This window comes from Glycine soja, chromosome 14 (genome assembly GCF_004193775.1).
Source record: "Glycine soja cultivar W05 chromosome 14, ASM419377v2, whole genome shotgun sequence".
Taxonomy (NCBI): Eukaryota; Viridiplantae; Streptophyta; class Magnoliopsida; order Fabales; family Fabaceae; genus Glycine; species Glycine soja.
This window is the reverse complement of record NC_041015.1, coordinates 47,319,048-47,343,606: the sequence shown is the minus strand read 5'-3', so window position 1 is coordinate 47,343,606 and position 24,559 is coordinate 47,319,048. Positions and strand designations below refer to the sequence as shown.

General features: G+C 30.5%; 2 protein-coding genes and 2 long non-coding RNA genes across 4 annotated transcripts; 3 read left to right on the top strand and 1 right to left on the bottom strand.

Moving 5' to 3' along the window:
* Positions 1–666: 666 nt before the first annotated feature.
* LOC114384632 lies at positions 667–1,787 on the top strand. Its single transcript, XR_003660744.1, has 2 exons — positions 667–1,011; positions 1,112–1,787. It is a non-coding gene; the product is annotated as an uncharacterized LOC114384632 (long non-coding RNA).
* A 4,989-nt stretch (positions 1,788–6,776) lies between these two features.
* On the bottom strand, positions 6,777–7,920 carry LOC114384418 (uncharacterized protein At5g65660-like). Its single transcript, XM_028344085.1, has 2 exons — positions 7,659–7,920; positions 6,777–7,316 (listed from the first exon to the last, which is right to left on the bottom strand). Exons 1-2 carry the CDS (start codon positions 7,890–7,892, stop codon positions 7,152–7,154), a joined length of 399 nt encoding a protein of 132 aa, XP_028199886.1. The 5' UTR covers positions 7,893–7,920; the 3' UTR covers positions 6,777–7,151.
* LOC114384419 lies at positions 7,177–8,837 on the top strand. Its single transcript, XR_003660677.1, has 3 exons — positions 7,177–7,285; positions 7,624–8,230; positions 8,364–8,837. It is a non-coding gene; the product is annotated as an uncharacterized LOC114384419 (long non-coding RNA).
* Positions 8,838–11,514: 2,677 nt separating this feature from the next.
* LOC114383407 lies at positions 11,515–12,502 on the top strand. The gene is made up of 2 exons (XM_028343080.1): positions 11,515–11,968; positions 12,054–12,502. The coding sequence occupies exons 1-2, from the start codon at positions 11,603–11,605 to the stop codon at positions 12,432–12,434; spliced, it is 747 nt and encodes a 248-aa protein (XP_028198881.1). The 5' UTR covers positions 11,515–11,602; the 3' UTR covers positions 12,435–12,502.
* Positions 12,503–24,559: the final 12,057 nt, after the last annotated feature.

Below are 24,559 nucleotides of genomic sequence, written 5' to 3'. Positions count from 1 at the left end.
ATCCCCTTATATTTAGGAGAGACTTAAATATATTTTTTAGTCACTTTTAAGTTTGTATTCTTTTTAAATTTTGATTCTCCTAAGATATTTTGATCGTGTTTAGTCTCTATAAGTTTTTGCTTGATTCTTATAAATATAAACTTATAAAAATTATAAATAAAAAAATTAAAATCTTAAAACGACTAAAATTGAAAATCACAACTTATAAGAACTACAAATAAACAAAAAAACTTACAAAAACAAAATTAGAAAAATGCCAGCTCATAAAGACTAAAATTAGAACATATTTATGAACTTAAAGGTACCAAAAATAAAAAAATAAAACACAACTTACAAGTATAAAAAATATATTTAAGTTTTTCCAAAAACCCAATCAAAAACATAATTTTGACGAGACTTTCTAAAATAGAATGAGGTGCAATAAGCAATTTATGGATATGCAGAAAGCAAAAATCACCATTGACCCATGTGATATTGGGCTGGCGTGTTTGATAGATAAAAGTAAAACTTAATCTCACTTTTTTTCTATTATATTTGACAATTAAATTATTTTGTACATTAAATTTTTAAAATTTTACTCTAATCTTTTAAGTTTTCAAAGTACTTCATTATTATAAATTTTTCACTAAAACGCTTAATTCTATTTTAAATTTTGAAATAATCCATTTAAAATAATGACTACTAAAAAGCTGCTTAATTTTTTCACGAACTGCCCCATCCCGCTCTCACTTCACTGCTTCACTGTTCATCCTCCATAGCCAAACTCAGCAAAGAAAACCTACAAATTCCTCAAAACTGCTTCGCTGGTTTTTTTTTTTTTTGTGTGTGGTTTGTGCAATTCGAATGAAGGGAGAGCGCCCCCTATGGAAACCTCGCTAGTGGTCTTGCGTGGTGGTGTGAGGCACGGCGTCGTGGTTGTTTGCAGCGACATGGACTCAGATCTCATGCGCAACAGAACAGATTCCCTTCATCTCCAGATCTGACTTTCAGATCTACAAAGGCAGAAACGAGGTAGGTGTGAACCCTTTTTAAGTTGTTTTCTGTCCCTTCAAATTTGTATTAATATTTAATTATAAAAATATTAATCCAACACTCAAAACGACGTCTAAAGGAACAACTTGAAGAGGGGAGACAAATCAATTTCATGTGGGAGATGGGGCGGAGGAGAGAGAAACACAAATTTGTTGTGCGCGGGTGATAGTAACAGTGGCACACGATGATGGTGATTGGGAAGGTGATGGCAACACGACAACACGAAGGTAGAGAGAGTTACAAGTAAAATATAATGAATCATAAGTAGTGATATTAAGCCTAAAAATAAAGGAGGCTTTCCTTCATATTCCAAAATATAAATTGTATTTTGCATTAGTTTTTTTGGAATATAAAAGGGGTGCTTCTTTATTTTTATAGGCTGCAGGAACAAACACGGTAAATTGATCTAATGAGTTATTTTTATAAATTATTTCTTAAAACGGGTCTCTTTTGGAACTAATTACTTAGAGTTTCTTTTTAGAGCATTCTGCCACTATGAATGGCAACACATGTGAACAGTGGCTGATGTGGCACGGGTTTCGCCATTGGTATTGGCGAAACAAGTGCAAGTAGGTACAGCTAGCTAGGTGCAGGTGTATTGCAGTTCCGCCATTTTGAGTGGCAAAACATGTGTAGACTGGGTCTTTAAATAGCAAGTTTCTTTCATGCTTTGTTGTGCCTTAAAATTTCTACTTAACTTTTTGTACATTGAAATAAATTAAAATAAATATATGCAAAAACAAATTTAAATTAAATACATGTACTTTTCCTCGAAACGATTCAACAACATGTACTTTTTGTTGTGCCTTAAAATTTCTACAAATAAATTAAAATACATGCAAAAGATATTTAAATAAATAACAGAATATATATATTTGAATTTATATTACCTACCTGCACGTGTTTTGCCAATACCAATGACGAAATCCGTGTCACGTCAACCGCTGTTCACATGTGTCGTCATTCGTAATGGCGAAATGCTTTAATAAGAGATCTCCTACGTAATTAGTTTCAAAAGAGATCCGTTTTAAAAAATACTTTGTAAAAACAACCCATTAGATCAATTTGCCGAACAAACACCCTCTAACAAGTTGGGTTGTGAAATTGAGTCCCATGTGACCACGTCCCACCATCAATAGAAAAAAAGGATACTAGTATTTTCACTACCAATTTCTTTATTTAGACTACTAACATTACTGAAAAGACATAATTGTCACTATTTGTTGTACACTTATATAATAGGATTATATTTTTGTTGTGTTTTATTTTCATTTAGACAATAAAAATATATTTTTATTGTGTTTTCATCCGAGGGATAATATTGGAATATGCATGGACCATTCATGGCTCGGAGATAAGTGACATAATTTAAACTTTGGCAACCCAAGTTAGCCCAACGCATAAATAAATAAAATAATATTAATAAAAATAAAAACAAAATTTTTAGTGGTAGGAGATATTTTTTCTTTTTGTTAAATATGACCAACTTTATAAAATTTGTAATTTTGTTTTAGAATTTATGTATATATTTTGCCACAATGTATTTTTAAAGATAATAGCTATACATCTTTTACCTATTGGTCAAATGTGGCATAAACGTTAAACATTGTTGTTGTTATTAGAAGTGTTACAAAAATAGAAAATATTTTCTCAAATGAAAGGGTCACTTAAATTTCTATCAATATGTTTTCGTCAATTTACTTTTTTTTTTCATCATTTCTCTCCCTCTATCAGTTCTTTCTTTTACCTCTTGTCAAATCTCTTCACTTTTTTTTTTCTTCAAACTTTGAGATTTTTGAATGTCGAATGATCTGCAAAATCATTATCGATGTTTGAATTTATTGTTAATTGAATTATTAGCTTGATAACATCACATCAAACACGCCTTTGGTTGACATCAAATGCTTTTTTATGTGTTTGGATTGTGGGTTTTAACATATGATTATGTCAATCTTCATTTTCGAGAAACATCACATTTCTTAGTTTAGCAAAATAAATGTGCGTTGGACTTTCTTATCACATCTTAATCGGTAAAACAAATACACTCTAAATCATTTATCTTCGCCTTACACTAATGGTTTCACAATTTTCAAAATCAAAAGATTACCATAGAACTTGACACTCAACGCAAACTTTATTAGTGGAAACGCTCAAGTTTTATTGACAAAAATTACCAGAAACAAATTGGCTAATATAAAATTAATTATTTATGTTATTATTATAATAATTATAATCATCATTAAGGTTAAGGTTAGTTAGTGTAAATTTAGTTGTGTTTATTGTTATTATTGTAATGATTATGGTGATAATTATAATAAAATTACATAAAATTAATTATGTGTTTGTTATTTTATGATAGCAATAATATTATTATCATTTAAAATAAAAATTAATTTCAATTTTATGTGTAAAAATAGTAAATATTTTTTTAAATTATTACTTATTAAAAAATAGATATTTAAACAATGATAAAGGAATAAATTTTTTTAGTCCATCCATTTAATAGGTTTCTAAATCCGTCCTTACGGTTAATGGTGATGATCAGCAATTTTTATTTTTTTTACAAAATTTCACCGCAAACAAAAATAAAATGTTATGTATATATATATGTTTAATGCTAAAAATGTTTACGGAACTAAACAAAGCTAAATATGACAAAAATCTTGTGTTACTCATTAAATTAAATCATGGTAAGATGATGATGAATTAATTAACTAAAAAAAGGCGCCATAACAATTAGCTACTTGTATTAGCTATTATACTTGTCCCGATTGTACATAAAACACACATATAAGATGATGATGAATCTTTATGTAAACATAAATAACAGTTAGCATGCATTTGAACTCCTTTTAAAATAGCTTAGTTCTACTTTAATCACTTGTGCTTGAACTTCATTAGAAGGTGTTTGAGCAACTAACGTCTGGGAAACTAATGTTACTCTTTGAATTAAGTTGCTTTTTGCAAAACTGCTTTTATAAAGCTACGGCTCATAGCAATCATGCATTTTATTTTTATTTTTAGAAGAATATCAAATTAATACTGAAGCAAAAGCATATTTTTGAAGTACAATCTAATGATGGAAAAGAGTATTGGAGATAGGAAGTAGTGCCTTCTGGTTTTGTCTCCCGTTCCCACTTCTTTTGTACCTTTGCTAAGATTTGTAAGGACGGATTCACAAAAATAAAATAAATGTAAGGACGGACTTTTATATGGTGTTTATTAATCTTCAGGCATTCCATCTCAGGAAGTCACACTGGAAAAAGGGACATATTTTAGGCTTATTTCTTTACCATGACAACGCTTTCCACTTTTGTGAATCATATTTGTAACATTTACAATTATTTGTGAGAATTTCTGATATTAATTGTTATGCAGTTCAGATGAAATTTATAAATTTTTCCTTCATTTATATAATTTAATTTTTTATTAAATGTCAGATTTTATATATCACACTTGTACTCTAATATATATGTCACAATAATAAAAATTATAATATTTCATATGAAAAGGAGTTATGCACAGGGACCAGAGCACAACAAGCACAGAGCAAAATGCAGAACCAAACAAGAAAGATGACAGGAGGTCAAAAAGGAAAATTAGCAGACGTAATGTGGCTGAGCTGGCAACAATCTTCTAGAAACAGAATCACAAATCCTTGGTGTCATTAGGTGATTGTCTCCTGGTAGCGTTTTGAATTCCTCCAAGGCATATGCTGCCAAATTCTATTAGAAATCTCATCTAGCATTTGTAAAAGAAAATCTATAAATAGGAAAGGGTGCAATTCTAATGGATAAGCAATAACAATTAGTAAATTTTCTCTCCTTAATCTCTCTTTTTTGGAGGTCTCCTAATCCTCGAATTCTAGGACCATAATAACTAGTGGTTTCATTGAGTTCCAATGGCAGACGATGAACCTCCCTCAGACCAATTGGACTGCTTCGAGGCCGCCATTTCAGATCTCGTTGTCACTCAACTCCATTCCACCGTGACTCTTGATTCCATAGTCTCCAAACTTGATGCCATTCTTCTAAAATTGCATATCTCGATCCCATCTTCTTCCTCCACATAGTCACCATCACCGCCTCTGCCTTCCATATCGACTCCACCTCCATGCTCCGCACCCAGGCAACCAAGTCCCGCACCATTATCGGCTTCGCTTTCCATGCCGCATGCGCCTCCATGCCCCATGCCGATGCAACAAAGCCAAGCACCCATGCTTGTTCCTCACCTTGCTTGCTAAACCAAGTGAGCTTTGCCGGGACAGACCTTGGGATCCTGGAGGATCTGGGTGGACTCGTAACACCTTGAGGACAAGGTGTTTTTGATAGGTTAGATAATGTTATGTACAGGGAGTAGAGCACAACAAGCACAGAGCAAAATGTAGAACCAAACAAGAAAGATGACAGGAGGCCAAAAAGGGAAATTAGCAGACCTGAAGGACTATGCAACGTAGTGTGGCTAAGCTGACAACAATCTTCTAGAAACAGAATCACAAATCCTTGGTGCCGTTAGGTGATTGTCTCCTGGTAGCGTTTTGAATTCCTCCAAGGCATATGCTACCAAATTCTGTTAGAAATTTCATCCAGTATTTATACAAGAAAATCTATAAATAGGAAAGGATGTAATTCTAATGGATAAGCAATAACAATCAATAAATTTCCTCTCCTTAATCTCTCTTTTCTGGAGGTTTCCTAATCCTTGAATTCTAGGACCATAACAAAAGGTCTAAAGATTTCAACACATTATTTTACATGACCGGGAATGCATCTAGTCTTAGTTGAAAATTTAACAAGTAATTATTTAATAAGATTTTATAATATATTAATTTATTTTATAAACTTGACCATATATTGAAATTAATATATATATATATATATATATATATATTAGTCATTTTTATGAAAAGTTTTGAGATGTCATTTCTTTAAAAGTTTATTCTACACACACTTTATTTCTTTTTATTTATTTGTTTATGTTTCTATTGTGTTAATTCTTTTGAATTCTAAATTTAAACCTCTTCAAATTTCATGTAATAATTTTCACTATTAATTGCATTAAAATCCTATCAAGAATTTAACCGTGTTAATTTGATACCTCTTCTATCATTCAAGAAGCAAATGAGTGAGTGGTTCTAAAAAAAAACGAAGCAAATGAGTGTCTTAAAAAAAAAACATGAGGCTTATGGGTGAATATAAATTTTATGGGTTCCAATATTAGAATTCCAGTGTCAGATTAATATAATGTAGTCATGAATTACAACTTTTAGAATAATTTTGTAAATCCCAATCTAAAGGATATTTTTCTTAAAGTTGACATAAACAAATGAATTTGTATGTAGTACTTTATGTAGACTTGACTACTTTTAAGGAACATTTTTATTGAAATTCATATTTGATTTGGATATTTCATATTAGTATTGGATTAAGTGTTAATTTTTTTTGGCAACCAATGTAATTAAATATATCTAGTATTGTTTTTCATTTTGATATAATACATTTAATACTCAATTGACTTACTAATAGTCCTAAAATCTTTCTACATTTAATTCACTTATATTATAGATTTGATTCTCTGCAACATTTTGAAATTATTTATTTTATCATAATTTTACAGTTATTTCATTCTTGCTAAATATTATTGTTTTTAAAAAAAAGCGTATTCCAATAAGCGTATTTTAAATAAAGCGTATTCCAATAATAAATTAAAAAAAAACTCATAATAAACACATTATTCCAATAAGCTCCATATTCAAAACTTTAGTTTGAACTTGAAAGGAGTTGATAAAAAAAAGCGTCCTTGAATCAGCTTTTGAAAAAGAAAAGGAAAAAAAAGACAGGTTGATGTTTCAATTGCAACCTTTTTCTTCCCATTCTGACAAAAAATCAAATGGGGTTCAAACTTTGTATCTTACAACACCTTCAGTGTGCTTGGTCTATCATCTCATTCAGCACAAAGCTATGTTACGACACCTTAATTCAGTGTGCTTGCTTGGTCTAGCATCTCACTTCTCACAAAGCTATCAAAGAGCTATTAGCCGTTCTAAATTGAGAGGTTCCAACATATATAGTATATGTATAGTACCCTGAATTCTTCAAGGCTTGAAACCATAAACTCTTTTAGTTGCTACTACTGCATAAATCAGTAGCTTCTTCCTTCTGCACAAGGATTGTGATACTTTCATCTCTTGGAGGCTCACATGGGCATGCCGTGGCTATGAATTTTGGAATGTCATCCCCCGGCATCAACACAGGTATAGTCTTTGCATAATTCTGCTTCATCATCTGCTTACCATAAAGTTCAATGTGAGAAAAAATCTTATACAATACAATTATATATGAAAAATGTCTTATATAAATTTAAGAATTTAATTAAAATCACAAATAATACATAAATTTTTTATACTATCTTTCAATCACAATTTAACATGTTCGATAAATTTATTAACAATTATAATTTTAGAAGTCATAACCGACATAATCTGATTGTTTTATAGTGACTGTATATGAAAATTAAACTCTAATTAACCATCTATTTTAGTTGACTGAGATTTATTCTTCTTTCTCACTTGATGTGTTTATATATGTATAGTTTTTTTAGAGTTTAGGAAGAGAAGTGATGATTACCACAACAGGAAAAGCTGGTTTCTGGTAGGAGGAAGCTAATTCTGCTTGTATTTGAGTCTGTGCCAAAGATTGAGTGTTGATGATGCCATGAGATTGAAGAAATGATTGAAGCTTAGTCCAATGTAAGCAGCAGCAAAAGAAGCCACAAATGAAGATTAAACAGACAAAGAGAAGGGCTGAGCCCAGAGGAAATCCAATTGACACACGGCTTGCAGCAGTGTCCTGAAGCTCCATTTTCTCACTCTAGTGTTGTTGTTGTTGTGTCTCTTCTCATAGTACCTGAATGAGTGAAACCAGGGAATATTTAAATAAGAACACAAGTGAGGCACCTTTGCAACTTTGCTTTAGATTAGATAGTTGATGGTGGTGGTCTGGTGGAGTGTACTTGCTAGTGGGTGGACTGTGGAGAGTGACATTTATTATTGAGCTTCATATGATATGAGTCAGTGTTGAGTGAGTGGTGACACTTTTCATTTAGTACGGAAAGAAGAAAATGGTTCCACACTTCTGTTTATGGAAAGAGAGCAAGAAATTATAGTGTTCCTAGTGTGTATTTGAGTGCAGATTTAACTGTAGGTGATTTTAGTTTCATAAAATTGATTTTAAGTGAAACCAGTTTAAATAAAAGTAAATTTATGTTCAAATATCTTAATGTGAAAAAATGTTGTTAACTGAACTCACTCTGTTTCAATTTTTTTCTTCCAGTGTCACTCAAACTTCTGTTCAAGTCCGATTCTAGACCAATCGATTACACAAGTCACACTTGTCGAGTTCCCCCCATTCAGCATCTAAAAGATTCAGGGACCTTGATATGAAGAATCTCAGGTTTTTTTGGCTGTTGTGTGCATGATCAAGGTCTAATTTTTCTCAAAATGTTTTTTTTTTTTATAGAATATTTGATAATATCATCTTAGAATACTTTAGACTATACTAAATTCATTGATGACCAAAAATCATATTATTCAAGCATCAAACTTAGTAGTGCTTAACATGATGGAGTCGTTGTAAAATATCTAAATTCTATAAAGACTAATGATAAGATCAAAATAATATATATAAATAGATTCAATCCACATCTCATATGTGAGTCTTATAAAATTAAATTAGACTCAAATCTAAATTATAAGATGATGTCAAAATTTATCATAATAATTATAGTTGAATCTAATGAATCACCAATAATCAAACTATTATCATATAAATCTTCAATCATATAAATTTTGTGTTTGTTATGTTCAATCTTTGGCATGATGAGAAATGTTAAAAATTTTATATAAATTAAAGATATGACTGAAATAATATATATAAATAAGAGATAATTCTATTTTATAAGTGAATTTGTTGGGATTGAATTAAATCCAAATTCAAATTATTCCTTCACCTAATTGTGAGACCGAGAGGAAAAACCTCTATAAGGAAAGTCTAATTTTCAAACCATCATACCCTGTTTCTTCTTTATAACTTGCTCTATAAAAATGTGTCCCCCAGATATTTAAATTACATGTACTTCATTAATATATTTTTTTTGAAAGTTTTAGATTTGTTGAAGCTACGTGAATTATTTTTATTAAAGTAGAGTACATTCCTTAGGAATGTTTGTTGGTTTCGTATTCACAAGACCCTAGTGTTTTTCCTCTATGGCTGAAATTGCTGATCCACCCAACAATTCATTGAAGTTACAAAAATGTCCTTCCTTTAAAAATCAAAAGTTAATAATTTTTTTAAAAAAAACCTTTCTTCTTCCGCGCTCATTCCTGGTCCGTGCACCCATCATTTTTCTCCCCTTCTTTGCCTTCTTCCTCTTGGTCTGCAGTCTTCTTCCGAGCTCATTCCTCGTTCGTGTTCTTCAGTGAGCTTCCTCGCAGCAGTCTTCCTCGCAGCAATCTTCTTCTCCATTTTGGTTCCGTCCCTTCGTCTTCTTCATTGGGTTTCTGTGAGCGTTTCTTCCGCCATCGAGGTTAGTGTTCTAACCCCATTGGCTTTGGTTATCTGTTAGAATCGCGTTAATGGCCTTAGGATAGACGACATTGTTGTTGTTTGGTGCTGGAGGTTGAAGACGAAGTTCTTCCGCGAGAAGAAGCTTCTTCCGCGTGTGTGTTAGGGGACGAAAATGGAGTCAGCGGAAGAACACCTTCTTCCGCTGACTCCATTTTCTTCTCGCGGAAGAACCTGCGGAACCTTCTTCCGCAGGCTTTCAATCCTTCTCGCGGAAGAACCTTCCAAACTTCTTTTGCAGGATACATTTTGCTGTATATTGGTTTTTTTCTTGAAAATTATGTCTGAACCAGCAATTTATTGATATTATTAGTTAGTTTTTATTTATTTATTAGGTGTTACAAAGTGTATATGGTATTTAAGTTACACAAACTCCTTAATTTTGTATTTTTTAGTTGCTATTAGGATGTCTAAATTGAATTGTTATTTGCTGTCATTTTGGTGTGATTGATTTATGCATTAGGATGTCTAAATTGAATTGTTATTTGCTGTCATTTGGTTAGGATGTGTAAATAACTGTATACACTGCATAAATTGAATTGTTATGTGGAACACAACATGAAAGAGCAAAATTAAATTGGTTATCCAATTCCTTTTCACAGGAAATATGACACTATGGTGAGGAACCTCAGGTATAATTTAAAAGAAATGTTGTGCTATGCCTGTTACGGGACAGAGATCAAGCATGAGACGAGTCTAGCTAGTAGAAGATAATATTGTAAAATACAACATAAATAGCTAGTTAAGAAATTGAACACGAAATGATGGAACACCTTGATTCCTCTAATTTGATGTGTTGAGAATTTTGAATACAAAATGATGTGTTGAGAATTTTGAATACAAAATGATGCACTTGGTGATTACAAATCCAAGCACCCACATTTGTATTAGTTACATGTATTTGTATTAGTTACAAATCCAAGCCATTCCAAACCAAATGCACTCTAAATGGTATGAAAAAGTTTAGTAGGAATTTCTTTACAAAGCATATACCTTGACATAATTAGCTTAATTAAAATTAAAAAAATAAAAATAAGGCTAGTAATTGGCAGGAATTATGGGTAATTAGTATTACTAATACTCAATACAAACCAAAGATCCTTATTTGGTGATAAAGCCTAGTTGTCTATTTCTGACCATTAAATCCCTTCCTTGACAAGGATGAGAAGCTCTTATTGAAAGAATAATAAACAACTAGGACAAATTCAATGAATCTAAGCACCCACAACCATGAAAATCTCTTATCAAAGCATATACTTTCATTGAAACTAAGATTCATGTGCAGTTGGTGATTACAACTCATGGCGTCCAATCCAAGTTAGCCCTTTCAATGGACACGAGCCCACTGAATCGTAGCCACAAAACAGAACAAAAATGGTGTAAACCTACCTGACATGAATAAGATCAAGTGTCTCATCATTCTCTGAGGTCAGTATTCACATTCTTTTGTTCTTGGACAAGCATGTTACCATACTCCAAGAGGTTGGTCGAAGTCATCTTCGGTTGGTCAAAGGTTGGAGGTCCAATGAAGTCATCACCAAATTCACAAGCTTCTTCCCAATGAAGTCAACACCAACAACAGAAATCCACTTCCTCACCTCATCATCATATACTCTAGCCCTGAGTGAACTAAAGAAATCTGCAATCATAAATTGCATACCATTAGTCTTATTGTAATGTAAGGACATCTAAAAGCTAAATGAGACCTAGAGAAAAGTGTTATTTAGTTGCTATTAAAAATTGCATTTATATGTAAATTGAATTATATTTGGTGTGATTTATATATGCATTTGTATGTCAATTATTTGGATAAATTATGTTGAACTAAATATATAATCTGTGGATTTGGATAAATTATGTGGATTAGTTAGGATTCGAAAGCTTTGTTACAAATTATTTGAATGTTTAATTTGACGAATAAAAGTAAATGTTCTTCATGATTTCAGATCATGGTTAGAACACGAGGTCTACGTCGTGTGGTAGGCACAGGTAGAGGTAGAGACCTTAGTCAGGATGTGGTTGAGGATGTTCCTCGGCGTCGTAGGCCCACTGCCTCAGCACGTAGGCAACGGGTTACCCAGAAAGTCGAGGATGTTCCTCAGTTGTCTGAGGATGTTCCTCAGTTGGCTGAGGATGTGCCTCATGCGTCTGATGGTAGCCCAGAGAGGACAGCAGCTGCCGATGATGCTGAGATAGATCGATTGGATAGTGATGGGACAACTGATGATGATGAGGGGTTCCCCGGTGGGCCACGCGATCCATCTATTTTGATAGGATTTGGTGATCATGTGGCACACAACATATGGAGTGGACAGGTACGTACTTATTTTATTCCAGTAATAAGAAAGTAATTTCTTTTATTTTGAAATACACAAGTTTATAAACTGTTATTCAATTTAGGAGCAAGCCGATCTCAAGTTGGTCTCCCATGGTAGGAAAGTAGATAAATTTGGGAGACTGGCTGCTGAGATCGAAGGTATGATTGCGGCCACCGGATTGGATCCATTGATCAGGTGTTCTGTGATCACCACTGATCCTGGACTCATATCCGCCTTTGTTGAGAGGTGGCATAGGGAGACGAGCAGCTTCCACCTCCCAGTAGGGGAGGTGACGATCACTCTAGACGACATTTCGTCACTGCTGCACATTCTGATTACTGGCGCACTGCATTCATTCGAGCCGCTGGCTACATCTGACGCAGTTGCCCTGTTGACGGAGCTACTTGAGGTCACCCTAGACGAGGCTACAGCTGAGACACGTCAGGCAGGTGGGCCACATTGACTTAGATAATGTCTCTATTTCTTTATGTATTTAAATTATCTTTTTACTTAAATTGTTAATTTTAGTATTTGTTTATGTATGTGATAAATATAAGTTAGAAATTTTTAAAAATAAGTTACAAATTTTAAAAAATAAGTTAGACATTTTAAAAAGTAAGTTAGAAATTTTAATTGATTGAAACAAATAAGTTAGAAATTTTAATTAAATGTAATTGATTGGACAAAATAAGTTAGAAATTTTAATTTATACTGAAAATTATTATATAATTTAAACAACAATAAGTTAGAATTTTTTTAAAAATAAGTTACAAATTTTTAAAAACAAGTTAGACATTTTAAAAAGTAAGTTAGAAATTTTAAAAAAATAAGTTAGAAATTTTAATTGATTGAAACAAATAAGTTACAAATTTTAATTAAATGTAATTGATTGGACAAAATAAGTTAGAAATTTTAATTTATACTGAAAATTATTATATAATTTAAACAACAATAAGTTAGAAATTTCAAAAAAAATAAGTTACAAATTTTAAAAAATAAGTTAGGCATTTTAAAAAGTAAGTTAGAAATTTTAAAAAAATAACTTAGACATTTTAATTGATTGAAACAAATAAGTTAGAAATTTTTATTAAATGTAATTGATTGGACAAAATAAGTTAGAAATTTTAATTTATACTGAAAATTATTATATAATTTAAACAACAATAAGTTAGAAATTTCAAAAAAATAAGTTACAAATTTTAAATAAATAACTTAGAAATTTAAAAAAAAAAATAAGTTAGAGATTTTAAAAAATAAGTTAGAAATTTCAAAAAAATAAGTTAATTTTTTTTTTAAAATGAGTTAGAAATTTTAAAAAATAAGTTAGAAATTTTAAAAAAATAACTTAGTCATTGAAACAAATAAGTTACAAATTTTAGTTAAATGTAATTGATTGGACAAAATAAGTTAGAAATTTTAATTTATACTGAAAACTATTATATAATTTAAACAACAATAAGTTAGAAATTTTTTTGATAAAAGTTGATAATAAAACTTTTATTCCTTTTTCATACATACTACACATTACAAACGGGTCACAAACATAACAAATTGACACACTAAGACATATTACATCGACTACAATATCATGGACACAAATTTAATTTGCACGAAACAACCTAACATTTAACTACCATTCAATCACGCAAGGAGGTAACCACATCGTCCTCATTTTCCATAACCACTTTACTAAAGAGAGCCAAAATTTCTTTTGGCACAAATTGTTTCCAGTAATTGGACTCTACCAGCACCTTTAGCACGTCGTCGTCACATTTCAGCTCAATAATTTCAAATTCTAAAACTTTCTCAGAATACTCCAAATGACTAGGTTGTCGATAAAACAAACGCCTTACAACTTGGGATTCGTGAATCCCATGAGGAGGATTCCCTTTAGGTGCTACTTGCTTGATCAAATCCTTCAGTTGATCTATGCTACATCCTTTTGGAATATCAAATTTTTTTGGATTTATTCCGGTGAATGCGTAACCCACAAAGTTGTTTTGGCGTGGCATGTTCCACCTTCCGTTGTAATACAGAACCGCATCATGTGTAGGGATGCTGGGGCGTTCAAGTAAGTTTAAAATTGCATCTGCTGTTCTACCAACGATACATAACAACTCAATCGGTCCAACAAATGAAAATTGATCATTATACATTAACATGGTGTTCACATCCATGTCATTTTTCAATTGCATACTTTTAAAGTGAATGTTGTTACCTGTATCTTCCACTGGTTGTCGGTAATGAATTTCATCCGCAACTTGATTGTTGTTTAGCTGAAGGCTATTGTGTATTCTGCTTTTGAGAGTTGAAAAATCGCATATGTTTGGTACTCGCATGGGCACTGGACTAGAACTTTGAAAATAAACCTCACACTCATTGTGAATGACGGTTCCATTTGGAAAAATGAAAGCCAACCTCGAGTTCACGATCGTCTGGGACGAAGTCTCTCCTAAGAATGTCATTGTTTATCGAAAATTAATTTGACAAACTCTGAATACCAGTTGTTGTTTAGTACCATGGCTTCACTTTTACCAGACCCGTGACTATTTTACATTGTGAAGCGTAAAACTAAAGCAACCTCCTTTCACGTTGTTCACTGTCGGGTAACGTCAGTCATTGTCGTTTGACATCATTAACTATTGTGTACCATCAAACCCAGTTCACAGAACTACTTATTTCATCAAACCTTGCATGGAAGAGTCAGCAGAAGTAAGGCCCGAACCCCAAAAAAGTTGGTTTAGGGGCATGTAAAGTTGCCTAAGTACGCCTGTTCGGGGTTTTTTTTAAAAATTATCTGAGAAAGCCGTGAGACTCTCCAAAGGTGGCCTGCCTCATGTTTGCACGTCAGCGAATCCAAAAAAAATAACAACAGACACCGGTTCATTCGAAAAGGGCCTGCAACAGAAGGCCCAAAACTCAAAAAAGTTGGTTTTGGGCCATGTAAACTTGCCTAAGTACCCCTGTTCGGGGTTTTTTTTTAAATTATCTGGAAAAGCCGTGAGACTCTCCAAAGGTGGCCTGCCTCATGTTTGCACGTCAACGAATTCAAAAAAAAAATAACAGGAGACACCGGTTCATTCGAAAAGGGCCTGCAACAGAAGGCCCAAAACTCAAAAAAGTTGGTTTCGGACCATGTAAAGTTGCCTAAGTACCGCTGTTCGGGGTTTTTTTTTAAATTATTTGAGAAAGCCGTGAGACTCTCCAAAGGTGGCCTGCCTCATGTTTGCACGTCAACGAATCCAAAAAAAATAACAACAGACACCGATTCATTCGAAAAGGGCCTGCAACAGAAGGCCCAAAACTCAAAAAAGTTGGTTTCGGGCCATGTAAACTTGCCTAAGTACTCTTGTTCGGGGTTTTTTTAAAATTATCTGGGAAAGCCGTGAGACTCTCCAAAGGTGGTCTGCCTCATGTTTGCACATCAACAAATCCAAAAAAAATAACAGCAGACACCGGTTCATTCGAAAAGGGCCTGCAACAGAAGGCCCAAAACTCTAAAAAATTAGTTTCGGGCCAACATTTCCTTTTTAGGGACGACACGTGGCCTGCTACTCTGGCCCTTGTCTGGCATGTCCATCCTTCTTGGCGCGGCATTTAATTCGTTGTCAGAAAAAACTGAAGGACACCTCACTTGTTTCTCTTTCGGCCGCCACCGGTCTTGTCGTCGTCAAAGGCGCCCTTGCGCTTGCCGGCATAACCTTTTCCGGCAACCTCCTTGCCTTTTCCTTTGACCTTGTTCGTCATTTCTATAGAGAATGCAATGAGACCAATGCCAATTGCATGGTCAGAGTTAGAGAAATAGAGAGAGGAAGAAGTGTGTGTAACTGTGAAGAACGAGGAGTCCAAAATGAATTTTACTGTAAAAAATTTCAGGAAAAATGTGACCGACACATATCATGCGGTGCGTAGAAGAATCGACCATTGGTCAACTTCTAAGAGGAAAAAAATATTTAACCAGTACAAAATAATCTTAAAATTAACAAAATAATTTAACTAAGTAACCCACGGAAGAAGGTTCTTCCGCATTTCTTCTGCTATTGACAGGGGCGGAAGAAATCTTCCGTGGTCCGCCCCTGTCAACGGAACAAGTTTGCAAAAAAGTATGAAGGGCATTTTTGGGAATTTTAAAATTTACTGGGTGCACCAGCAATTCTGCTGGGTGCCCCTAGCAAATCCCTTAATGTAATGGACAAGCTTGCCTTAATGCTGAAGATTCTAGAATATCCGGGCCTACAAGGATCAAAGATGGACCAAGACATCAACAGAAATCAGGGTGCCTCGTAAATGGGATACTCATGGTAAAAAATAGATCCAAATCCACTCCATAAAGAAAAGCAAAAAAGTTGAATTGATGTTGTTATGTATCTTTGTCGAGGACATTATTGTTTATTGTTTTATACGCGCATCATATATTATTTTAGCATTTGAGAAGAGTTGTGTTTTTTATTTTTTTTTCAAATTGTCTTTTAAATATTAGTTTTTGTTACAGAATGGCTACTTTAATATTGGCTCACGAGAACGTATAGCTCTTAAAATTAAAATTTACGTTGACTAGCTTTTTTTAAAATAATAATAAAAAAAACAAAACGAGTGCACTTGTTTGCTGTGATGATTTTGTTTGAAAGACGAAGTATTCGTAGAGTAATAAAAATTTATACAATTTTTCAATTTGGAGATATATTTTAAAAAATTACTGGAGTAAGTCTTAACCGGTGTCACAACGTTTTATTTTTTTAATTGAAATCGTTACGACTTCAATTCAAATATTTTTTTTACGATTTTAAAGTCATAAATTTTTTTAATTGAAATCATAAAATTATGTAGGATTTCAATAAATTTATGATTTTTTTTGTTTTATGACTTTGAAGTCGTATAACCTTTTTTTAATTTTTTAAAGGTTTACGACTTTCAAGTCCTACTAAACCTATTTTTTTTTTTTTAGTTTTTGTTTTAAATTTATAATTTTTTATGATTTTATTTTTATTTTAAATAAAATAAAATAAAATAATATATTTAAATATATAATAAATAATATTAAATTGACTTACTTATAAGTATATTTTTTATGATTTTATTGGATATGTTATTATTTTATTTTAATGTTTTATTATTTAAAACATGTTATATATATATTTTTATAGAGTTTAATTTAAATATTTTTTATTTAAAGTTTAAAGTTTATTTAAAGCACGAGACATTTGTTGAATTGTTGAAATCATGGAATACTACATGACTTCACTATTAATCCATGATTATATATATATATATATATATAGCTTTCTTATAAATATTATTTTATCACTGTTTGTATTCTTAAACTTTCTTATTAAATGTGTATTTTTATTGAAAGATTAGTTAAACTTTAAATAAAAAACATTTAAATTAAACTATTTTAAAAATATATATAACATGTTTTAAATAATAAAACATTAAAATAAAATTATAAAAAAATATACTAATAAGTAAGTCAACTTAATATTATTTATTATATTTAAATATATATTTAATTTTTTTTATTTAAAATAAAAATAAAACCGTGAGCAATAGTAAATTTTTTAAAACAAAAACTAAAAAAAAAACAAATTTAGACTTCAAAGTTCTAAACCTTTAAAAAATTATAAAAAAAGGTTTTAGGACTTTAAAGTCATAAAACAAAAAAAATTGTAAATTTACTAAAATCGTAAATAATTTTACGACTTCAGTTAAAAAAAAATTATGAGTTTAAAGTCACAAAAAAAATATTTGAGCTAAAGTCGTAAATAATTTTACGACTTCAGTTACAAAAAATAAAAAGTCATAACAGGTGTTACAACTTCTAACTCGGAAGTCGTAACACCTATTATTACTTATCCCATTTTGGATAATTTTTTAAAATATACTTCCGATTGAAAAATTGTGTAAATTTTTATCCTTATTCAGTAAAAAAGCCAAAATTTTCACTACTTAATTTTCGAACAAAGTTGTCACACTTTATATGAATTATGGTCCTAGGAAAAAATATTTTGTTCACAAAAAGAAAAAATCGAGGAGGAATTCAAATTAGTTGGTTAAGTAACATGTGTGATTTGTTTTAAATTTCCTATTACTTATTTGATTCTTATAAATAAAAAATATATAGTTAATAAAAATATGTAAATGTAGAACTTATTATTTTTTGTGGTGTAAAAAGTTTGAGTGAATTAGATCTCAAGAGTTTATTATGGTTAAAACATATTTTAATAATTGAGATATAAATCCAATCTTTACAAATTTGACTAATCTTTATTGGCTAAAATGTAGAACTTATTTAAGAATGAAGAAATTATCTATCAAAATAAACTAATATTTAATACATCACGATGAAACAACTCTTACAAAATTATTTATCACAATGGTACATAGTTAAAAAAATATAACAAAATTTAGTTAGAATTTGCCAAATTTTAATGTAATTATTGAATAAAGTTTATAAATATAATTATTTAAAAACTGATTGCAAAGGAAAAGATTTGTCAAAATGGGTTACCCGGTCCTTCCTAAGGCATTAAAAGCAAGTCAAGTTGGTCCAGATTGACCTTTTTTATGCATAATTTGATATATATTTTATAAAAAAAAATATTGTGCAAAATAGGCTCGATCTTTTGGGGCTTGTATTTTAGTGGCTTAACATAACCCATCAAGCCAGGCCAAATTAGCATAGTTCTTTTTGAACCTCAAATTAAAGAACCTTATATGATTTTCCCTTTCAATTCATCAAGTCGATTCATTAGGCCAAACCAAATTTGACAATTATACCAGGGAAGGGTCAAACCTAGATTGTAAGAGTGTTGTTAAATGTGATAATCTCTTTCATCACTTTTTCTCCTGTCTACCTCTCATTTGTCTTCTACATCTCTTGTTTAGTCTTCACTAGAGATGGAAACATGGGTTGATTGATCGACCGAACTCGAACCCTTAAGCTTAATCCATTCAATCTACAATTAACTTGTTATAACTTGCTATCAACATCAACCTTGGAGCCAACTCAACCTAAACTCACTTGATAAAAGGTAGGGTTTGAGTTTTAAATTTTGAGGACTGGTTAAATTTGGATTTTCTTTTACCTAATTCAATGATGCTTCGATTTGGGTTTAGCCCACAAAAAGCCTATATAAATCAAGCTCTCATTAAGCTTGAGTCTCATTTTAAAAGTTTGAATTGAATTTGGACTTTTTGTGCTAACCAATTATAACTAGTGGTTAATCAAGTGAGAACTCTCTTACTGGAATGTTGAGTTTGATTAAATAATGTGTTTTTACCTTTATTTAAGCTCAATGTGCAAATCAAGCTTGAGCCTCATTTTTGAAGCTTGAATTAAATAAGAGATTTTTTTGTCTTAACTTGTTATAGTCCACAGTCTACATTGAACCTGTGATTAACATGACTTGACCTTTCTCGATGAAATGTAGATCTTAAATTTTAAATATTGACCATGAATTAAATTTGAGACATTTTAGCTTGATCTAATGATGATCATATTATGACTTAACTTGCAGAATATTCATACAAATCGGGTTTTCATTCGGTTTAGATATAATTTTCAAAGACAAATTGAATATTCATTTTTTGGTTTGACCCTTTATAGCCCACAACTAGCCTTTAAACCAATGTTGATATTGGACTTTAAGTTTTTAGCAACAATTAAATTTGTATCTTTTTAATTCAATCTGATTATGGCTATAAAAGCTCTATTTTTGCACAACCTTATCTGAAGAGTCTCAGATTTTTTGATGAATTTTTTAAAGAAAAATTATAAATTTGACAATAAATTTTTAAAGTTAAAACAAACTAAAATTACAAAAAAAAGCAATTTTAATTTTTAAAAATTAAAAACTTAAATCTAACAATCAGCCCAATCAAGGCTTTAGTTATTTATTTATCGTTTGTTTGAAGCTGAACCTATTATAAAATTATACAGTCTTAATTCAAATAAAACCGATCTATATCCTGTTCGGCAATTCAATTATTCATGAACATGCATTGCAATTGCATTAATTAAGCAATGATGGAACACGTAAAGCTTTTCCACCATACTGTGTTAGTTAACATCACTTCTTTTAACCATGAAACACAAAAGCAAAGTTAATGGCACATATTCAGTTAATATTCCTCATTTTTGTTTTGTGGGTACAATAATACTCCACACTTGGACAGCACATTAGCCTTGTTGAAACTTGTTAGTTAAGAGTAATTCTCATAAAGATAGTAATGTGACCTATATGGTGTGGTCACAAAATGACAAAAGCCTCATATAACTTTTTAAGGTAGCTTTCCCAGGTGAGTCATTGGTAGAATATATTTGTGCGTGGACTACCCTACAACGACCATGATTAGATGGGTAGCGTATTGCTGTTAAGCACGGTTGCTTATAAAGGCTTCTCTTGATTCGCCACGCAAATCCCATAACAAAATTGAAAAGAAGGCTTTTCATCCACACAGTCAAAAAGTGAGTTGTTTTACCAATATCAATATTGTTAAAATTCGATTGGAAAATGAAGATGGTAAGTTCACTTTGTTCAGCTATTTAAATTGATTGGTGGGATTGGAACAAAACAAAAAAGAGAGGAAAATTAAAGTATGGGTGATTGGAATACAAGTTAGGACAATAAAATAAAAGCTTGCAAGAGATTTGAAGAATTCAAATGGCCAAACGACTGCTGTTGGGAAAAGCAAAGAGAGATAACAAATTCTATAGCATGATACAAATAATAAATATAGCAATATCAAGAGCTTTTACTTTTTACTACATTGATATTCAGTGATAAACTGTGGCATATGATAAGTTTATCATTATAAATTTTATAAAAGAGAAGTTTTAGTTATATATATAAAATATAAAATCAAGGTAGAAACTTATTAAATATGAAATAAGACTCATCCAAAATTATAATTTTTAATAGATTTTAGTTAATAACAGAGTGTGTACTAAAAAAAGTGTATTCTTTTATAAACTGTATAGAATATATTCAAAAGAACATTTTATTAACATTTTTTTCTTTTGAGAGTGTTATAACCCACTTTTTAATATACTTTTTAAAATACTCTTTAATATTATTCTGAAAATGATCAAGAAGACAAGAACGATAGATCATCAGAAGCGTGACCCATAAAGTTTCATGATTTTTAATAGCTTTAACCAATCGGAAAAAGTGTGTTTGGAAAAATATGATAAAGAGTGTAGTAATGTGTTTGTTTGTAACTTTTTAAGAAAACAACTTTTTTAGTTAGAAATACTCAAATAGTTTCAAGTAAATATATTAATTGTATTCTTCTTTGGAAACATAAAATATTTTAAAAAGTATTTTTTAGTTTTTTATTCTGAATTAAAAAAAATGTTCTTAGGAAAATTCTAATAAAAGTTATACTATTAATTATTAAACCCAGGGGCAACCGCCCCCCTAGAAAATGAAAACTTCCTATTAGCCTATGACATCAATTTTTTTTTTTAAAAAAAAGAAATTGGCCCCCACCCCCTAAGCATGAAGAATATTTATGAGATTAGTTATTCTTGGCATCAGATAAATAGTAGAAAATCTTTATGAATGGATATTACTTTTTATCGTTTTTATATTTGTGGTTGATATATATAATTGAAATAAGTGGTGAATAAAATCATTGAAACTATTTCTATTTATTTTTCAGTCAACAAAATATTAATTAGCTTTAATTATTCATTTTGTCCTTTTTATAGTTGCTTAATTTTTAAAAAAATTTCTATACATAAAATCATTCTCTTTTAATCCTTACATATATTTTTTAAATTCATTTTAATAGTCATGATAGAGACTAAAATGGATTAAATTGATTCTATGTGAGGGATTAAAGACGATTAAAAAGAGTATACGTAGAGATTAAAAAAATATTTTTAAGTATAGATCAAGACTAAAAAGAAAATCTTTTATAACTACATAGACCAAATAAATTATTAAACCTATTAATAAGTTTTAAATACTTACTTTGTATCAAAAGTAACTATATTTACTTTTGTAGAGTATATGATATTTTATTTTTTATTAGACATAATTTTAAATAATTTTTTGATTTAGACCATTAGTATTCTTTTTATTAGAGACGATTATGTTTAATATGAATAGGATTAACGTGTACTGTAAAAATTTTTCTCTAAGTATTTAAAATCTGTATATTCAAGATTCGAATATGAGAGGTTGAAATGATTTTATATTAGTCACGTGATGAAATTTTTTACTCCTACCAATTTTTTCTAGTTCCGCCCGTGATTAAACCTTTTTTTTTTATGTTTAAACAAAGTGAAAGTTTGCGTGTTTTGTTTACTTTTTATTTGTAATTTTATTTAATATAAATTTTCACTACCTAATTATGATAACAAATAAAAAAATTAACCCGAAAAAGTGTTAAAGTTAAATTCTTTCTCATTGTTTTTACAAATATTTTTAACCATACTTTTTAATATTCATATTCTTTCTCATTGTTATTCTTGAACCAGATGTAAACCATATTTTTACGAATATTTTAAAATTTCAATTAAACAAAACATAAAGTTACAAAGGAAATTTTAGAAAAAGTATTAATTAATGTGCGGCTTATGAATGACTCGATCGCTGTTGAATTGACATACTTTTTGATGCAACATCAAATTAATTTTTCAGTGGGCTCTATCGAAAGGGCAATAACATTTTAACATTAGGTCTAGGTCAACATCAAAATTGGAACTCCTATGTGTAAAGTGTAATGCAAAAAATTTTTGAAAAAAACTTTATCAAAATCAAATTGCCACATGTAAAGAGTTTTATTACCATGCTTTTTGGGCTATAGTTCATTCTATAATCAGAAAGGGGGACCTTGCACCACACAAAGTAAAGAGACCCTTTCGTTGTTGAGCACCCTTTATATTCTTTAAGATACTACATAAAGTACTTGATATATTACAAGATATATTCTTTTACAAAAAAAAATAAATTATTTTTTATGATAATTATTGATAAATTTTTTAGTTTAATTTATCTATTGACGGTGCCAAGTTTTTTATACTATTAACTGATTAAAAATCATTGTAAATATAACTTAAAAATAATTATTATAAAAATCAATGATTTTATCCTACAATCCATAATTGAGTAATGCTATAAACCATATTACACTATTGATGCATTCTAATTAAATTCTATAATTGAGTAATGCTATAAACCACTACACTATTGATGCATTCTAATTAAATTCTAAACTTTTCTCTTTAACATGCGTAATGATAGGAATCTTTGAAATGGGAAACAATGAGATACATTTTTCCTTTTAAAAAATGATATAACTATTTTCGATCGGCTTCTATATTCTAAATGAAAAATTGTAAATTGTGTTCTTTTATTTTTATCTTCTTAGAAATAGAATATCTTTCAAGCGCGAGACTTGATTTTGAAATATGGTCAAATACAAAGGTAGAACTCCAAATAATAGTATTTTTATATATGAATCTTGAAATTGAATCTAACCTCACAACTCACAAGTAATAATATGGATGAGCATCACAACTAGTTAGGTGACTTTGGCATGGATCTGGGTATTCCTGGCCCAATAGAATTGTGGGCTATATATAGCGGACAAAATTCAAATGAACGAGTTAAATAGTGCGATGTACTTTACATAATTAACCCCATCTCAATGAAGAAAAAAAGAAAAGAAAAGACATCTAAAGAGAAAAAACGAACAGACAAAAATAACATAATTAATAATAATAATAATAATAATAACAATAATAATAATAATAATAATAATAATGAGTCGCAATAAGCTAACCCTTTGTTTTGTACTAGCTTTCATGTGGTACTGACTGAAGCAGGAGAAGAAGTGATGGGTAGTGTTTGTTTTGTTACTTTGTTAAGGTTAAGGAGAAATATATTTTCTTTCTTTCTTTTGACTGCAGGTTAAGAAGAAAGATGATAGTCACATTTAGAGATTTCGACTCAAAGTCAATAAGTAGTAGAGTAGAGTAACAACTAGTTAGGTGAAATAAGTATAATGTACTTAGAGAAGTGAAACAAGGATATATATATATAGAGAGAGAGAGGAGTAAGAAAGATGATGTGTTAGGTGAAACTGAGACTTTTTTTTAGATTTAGTGTAACATTTATTTTTGCCCACCCTTTTTAGTTTGATTCTCAATTCTTTTTATTATATTTTCGGCATTCAAGTCACACTTGTTTTATTTATTTTTTCTTTTTTAGCTAACAAAAACCAAAATTGCCAAAACAAAAAAAAAGAAAAAAAAAGTGGAATTGGGCCTATAAACCCATCAAACAAAATCTGTTTGGCATAGTTTGGTTTGCTCCCCCCCCCCCCCCCCCCAAAAAAAACGAAAAGAAAAATATACAAAGGAAAAAAGAAAAATGAAAAAGCACCGCATCCTAGTATTCTATTATTTTTTTATCCCAATATTCCATTTCCTTTTTTTATGTAGCAGACTATCCCCACCTCAAATTATTAACACAATATCCTTTAACACAAACCCGACTTGACACCTTATTTTTTAAATTAGTTTTTGCACACTCCTTGAAAATTCGGGATCTCAAATTCGAATTCTAAACTTTGTTT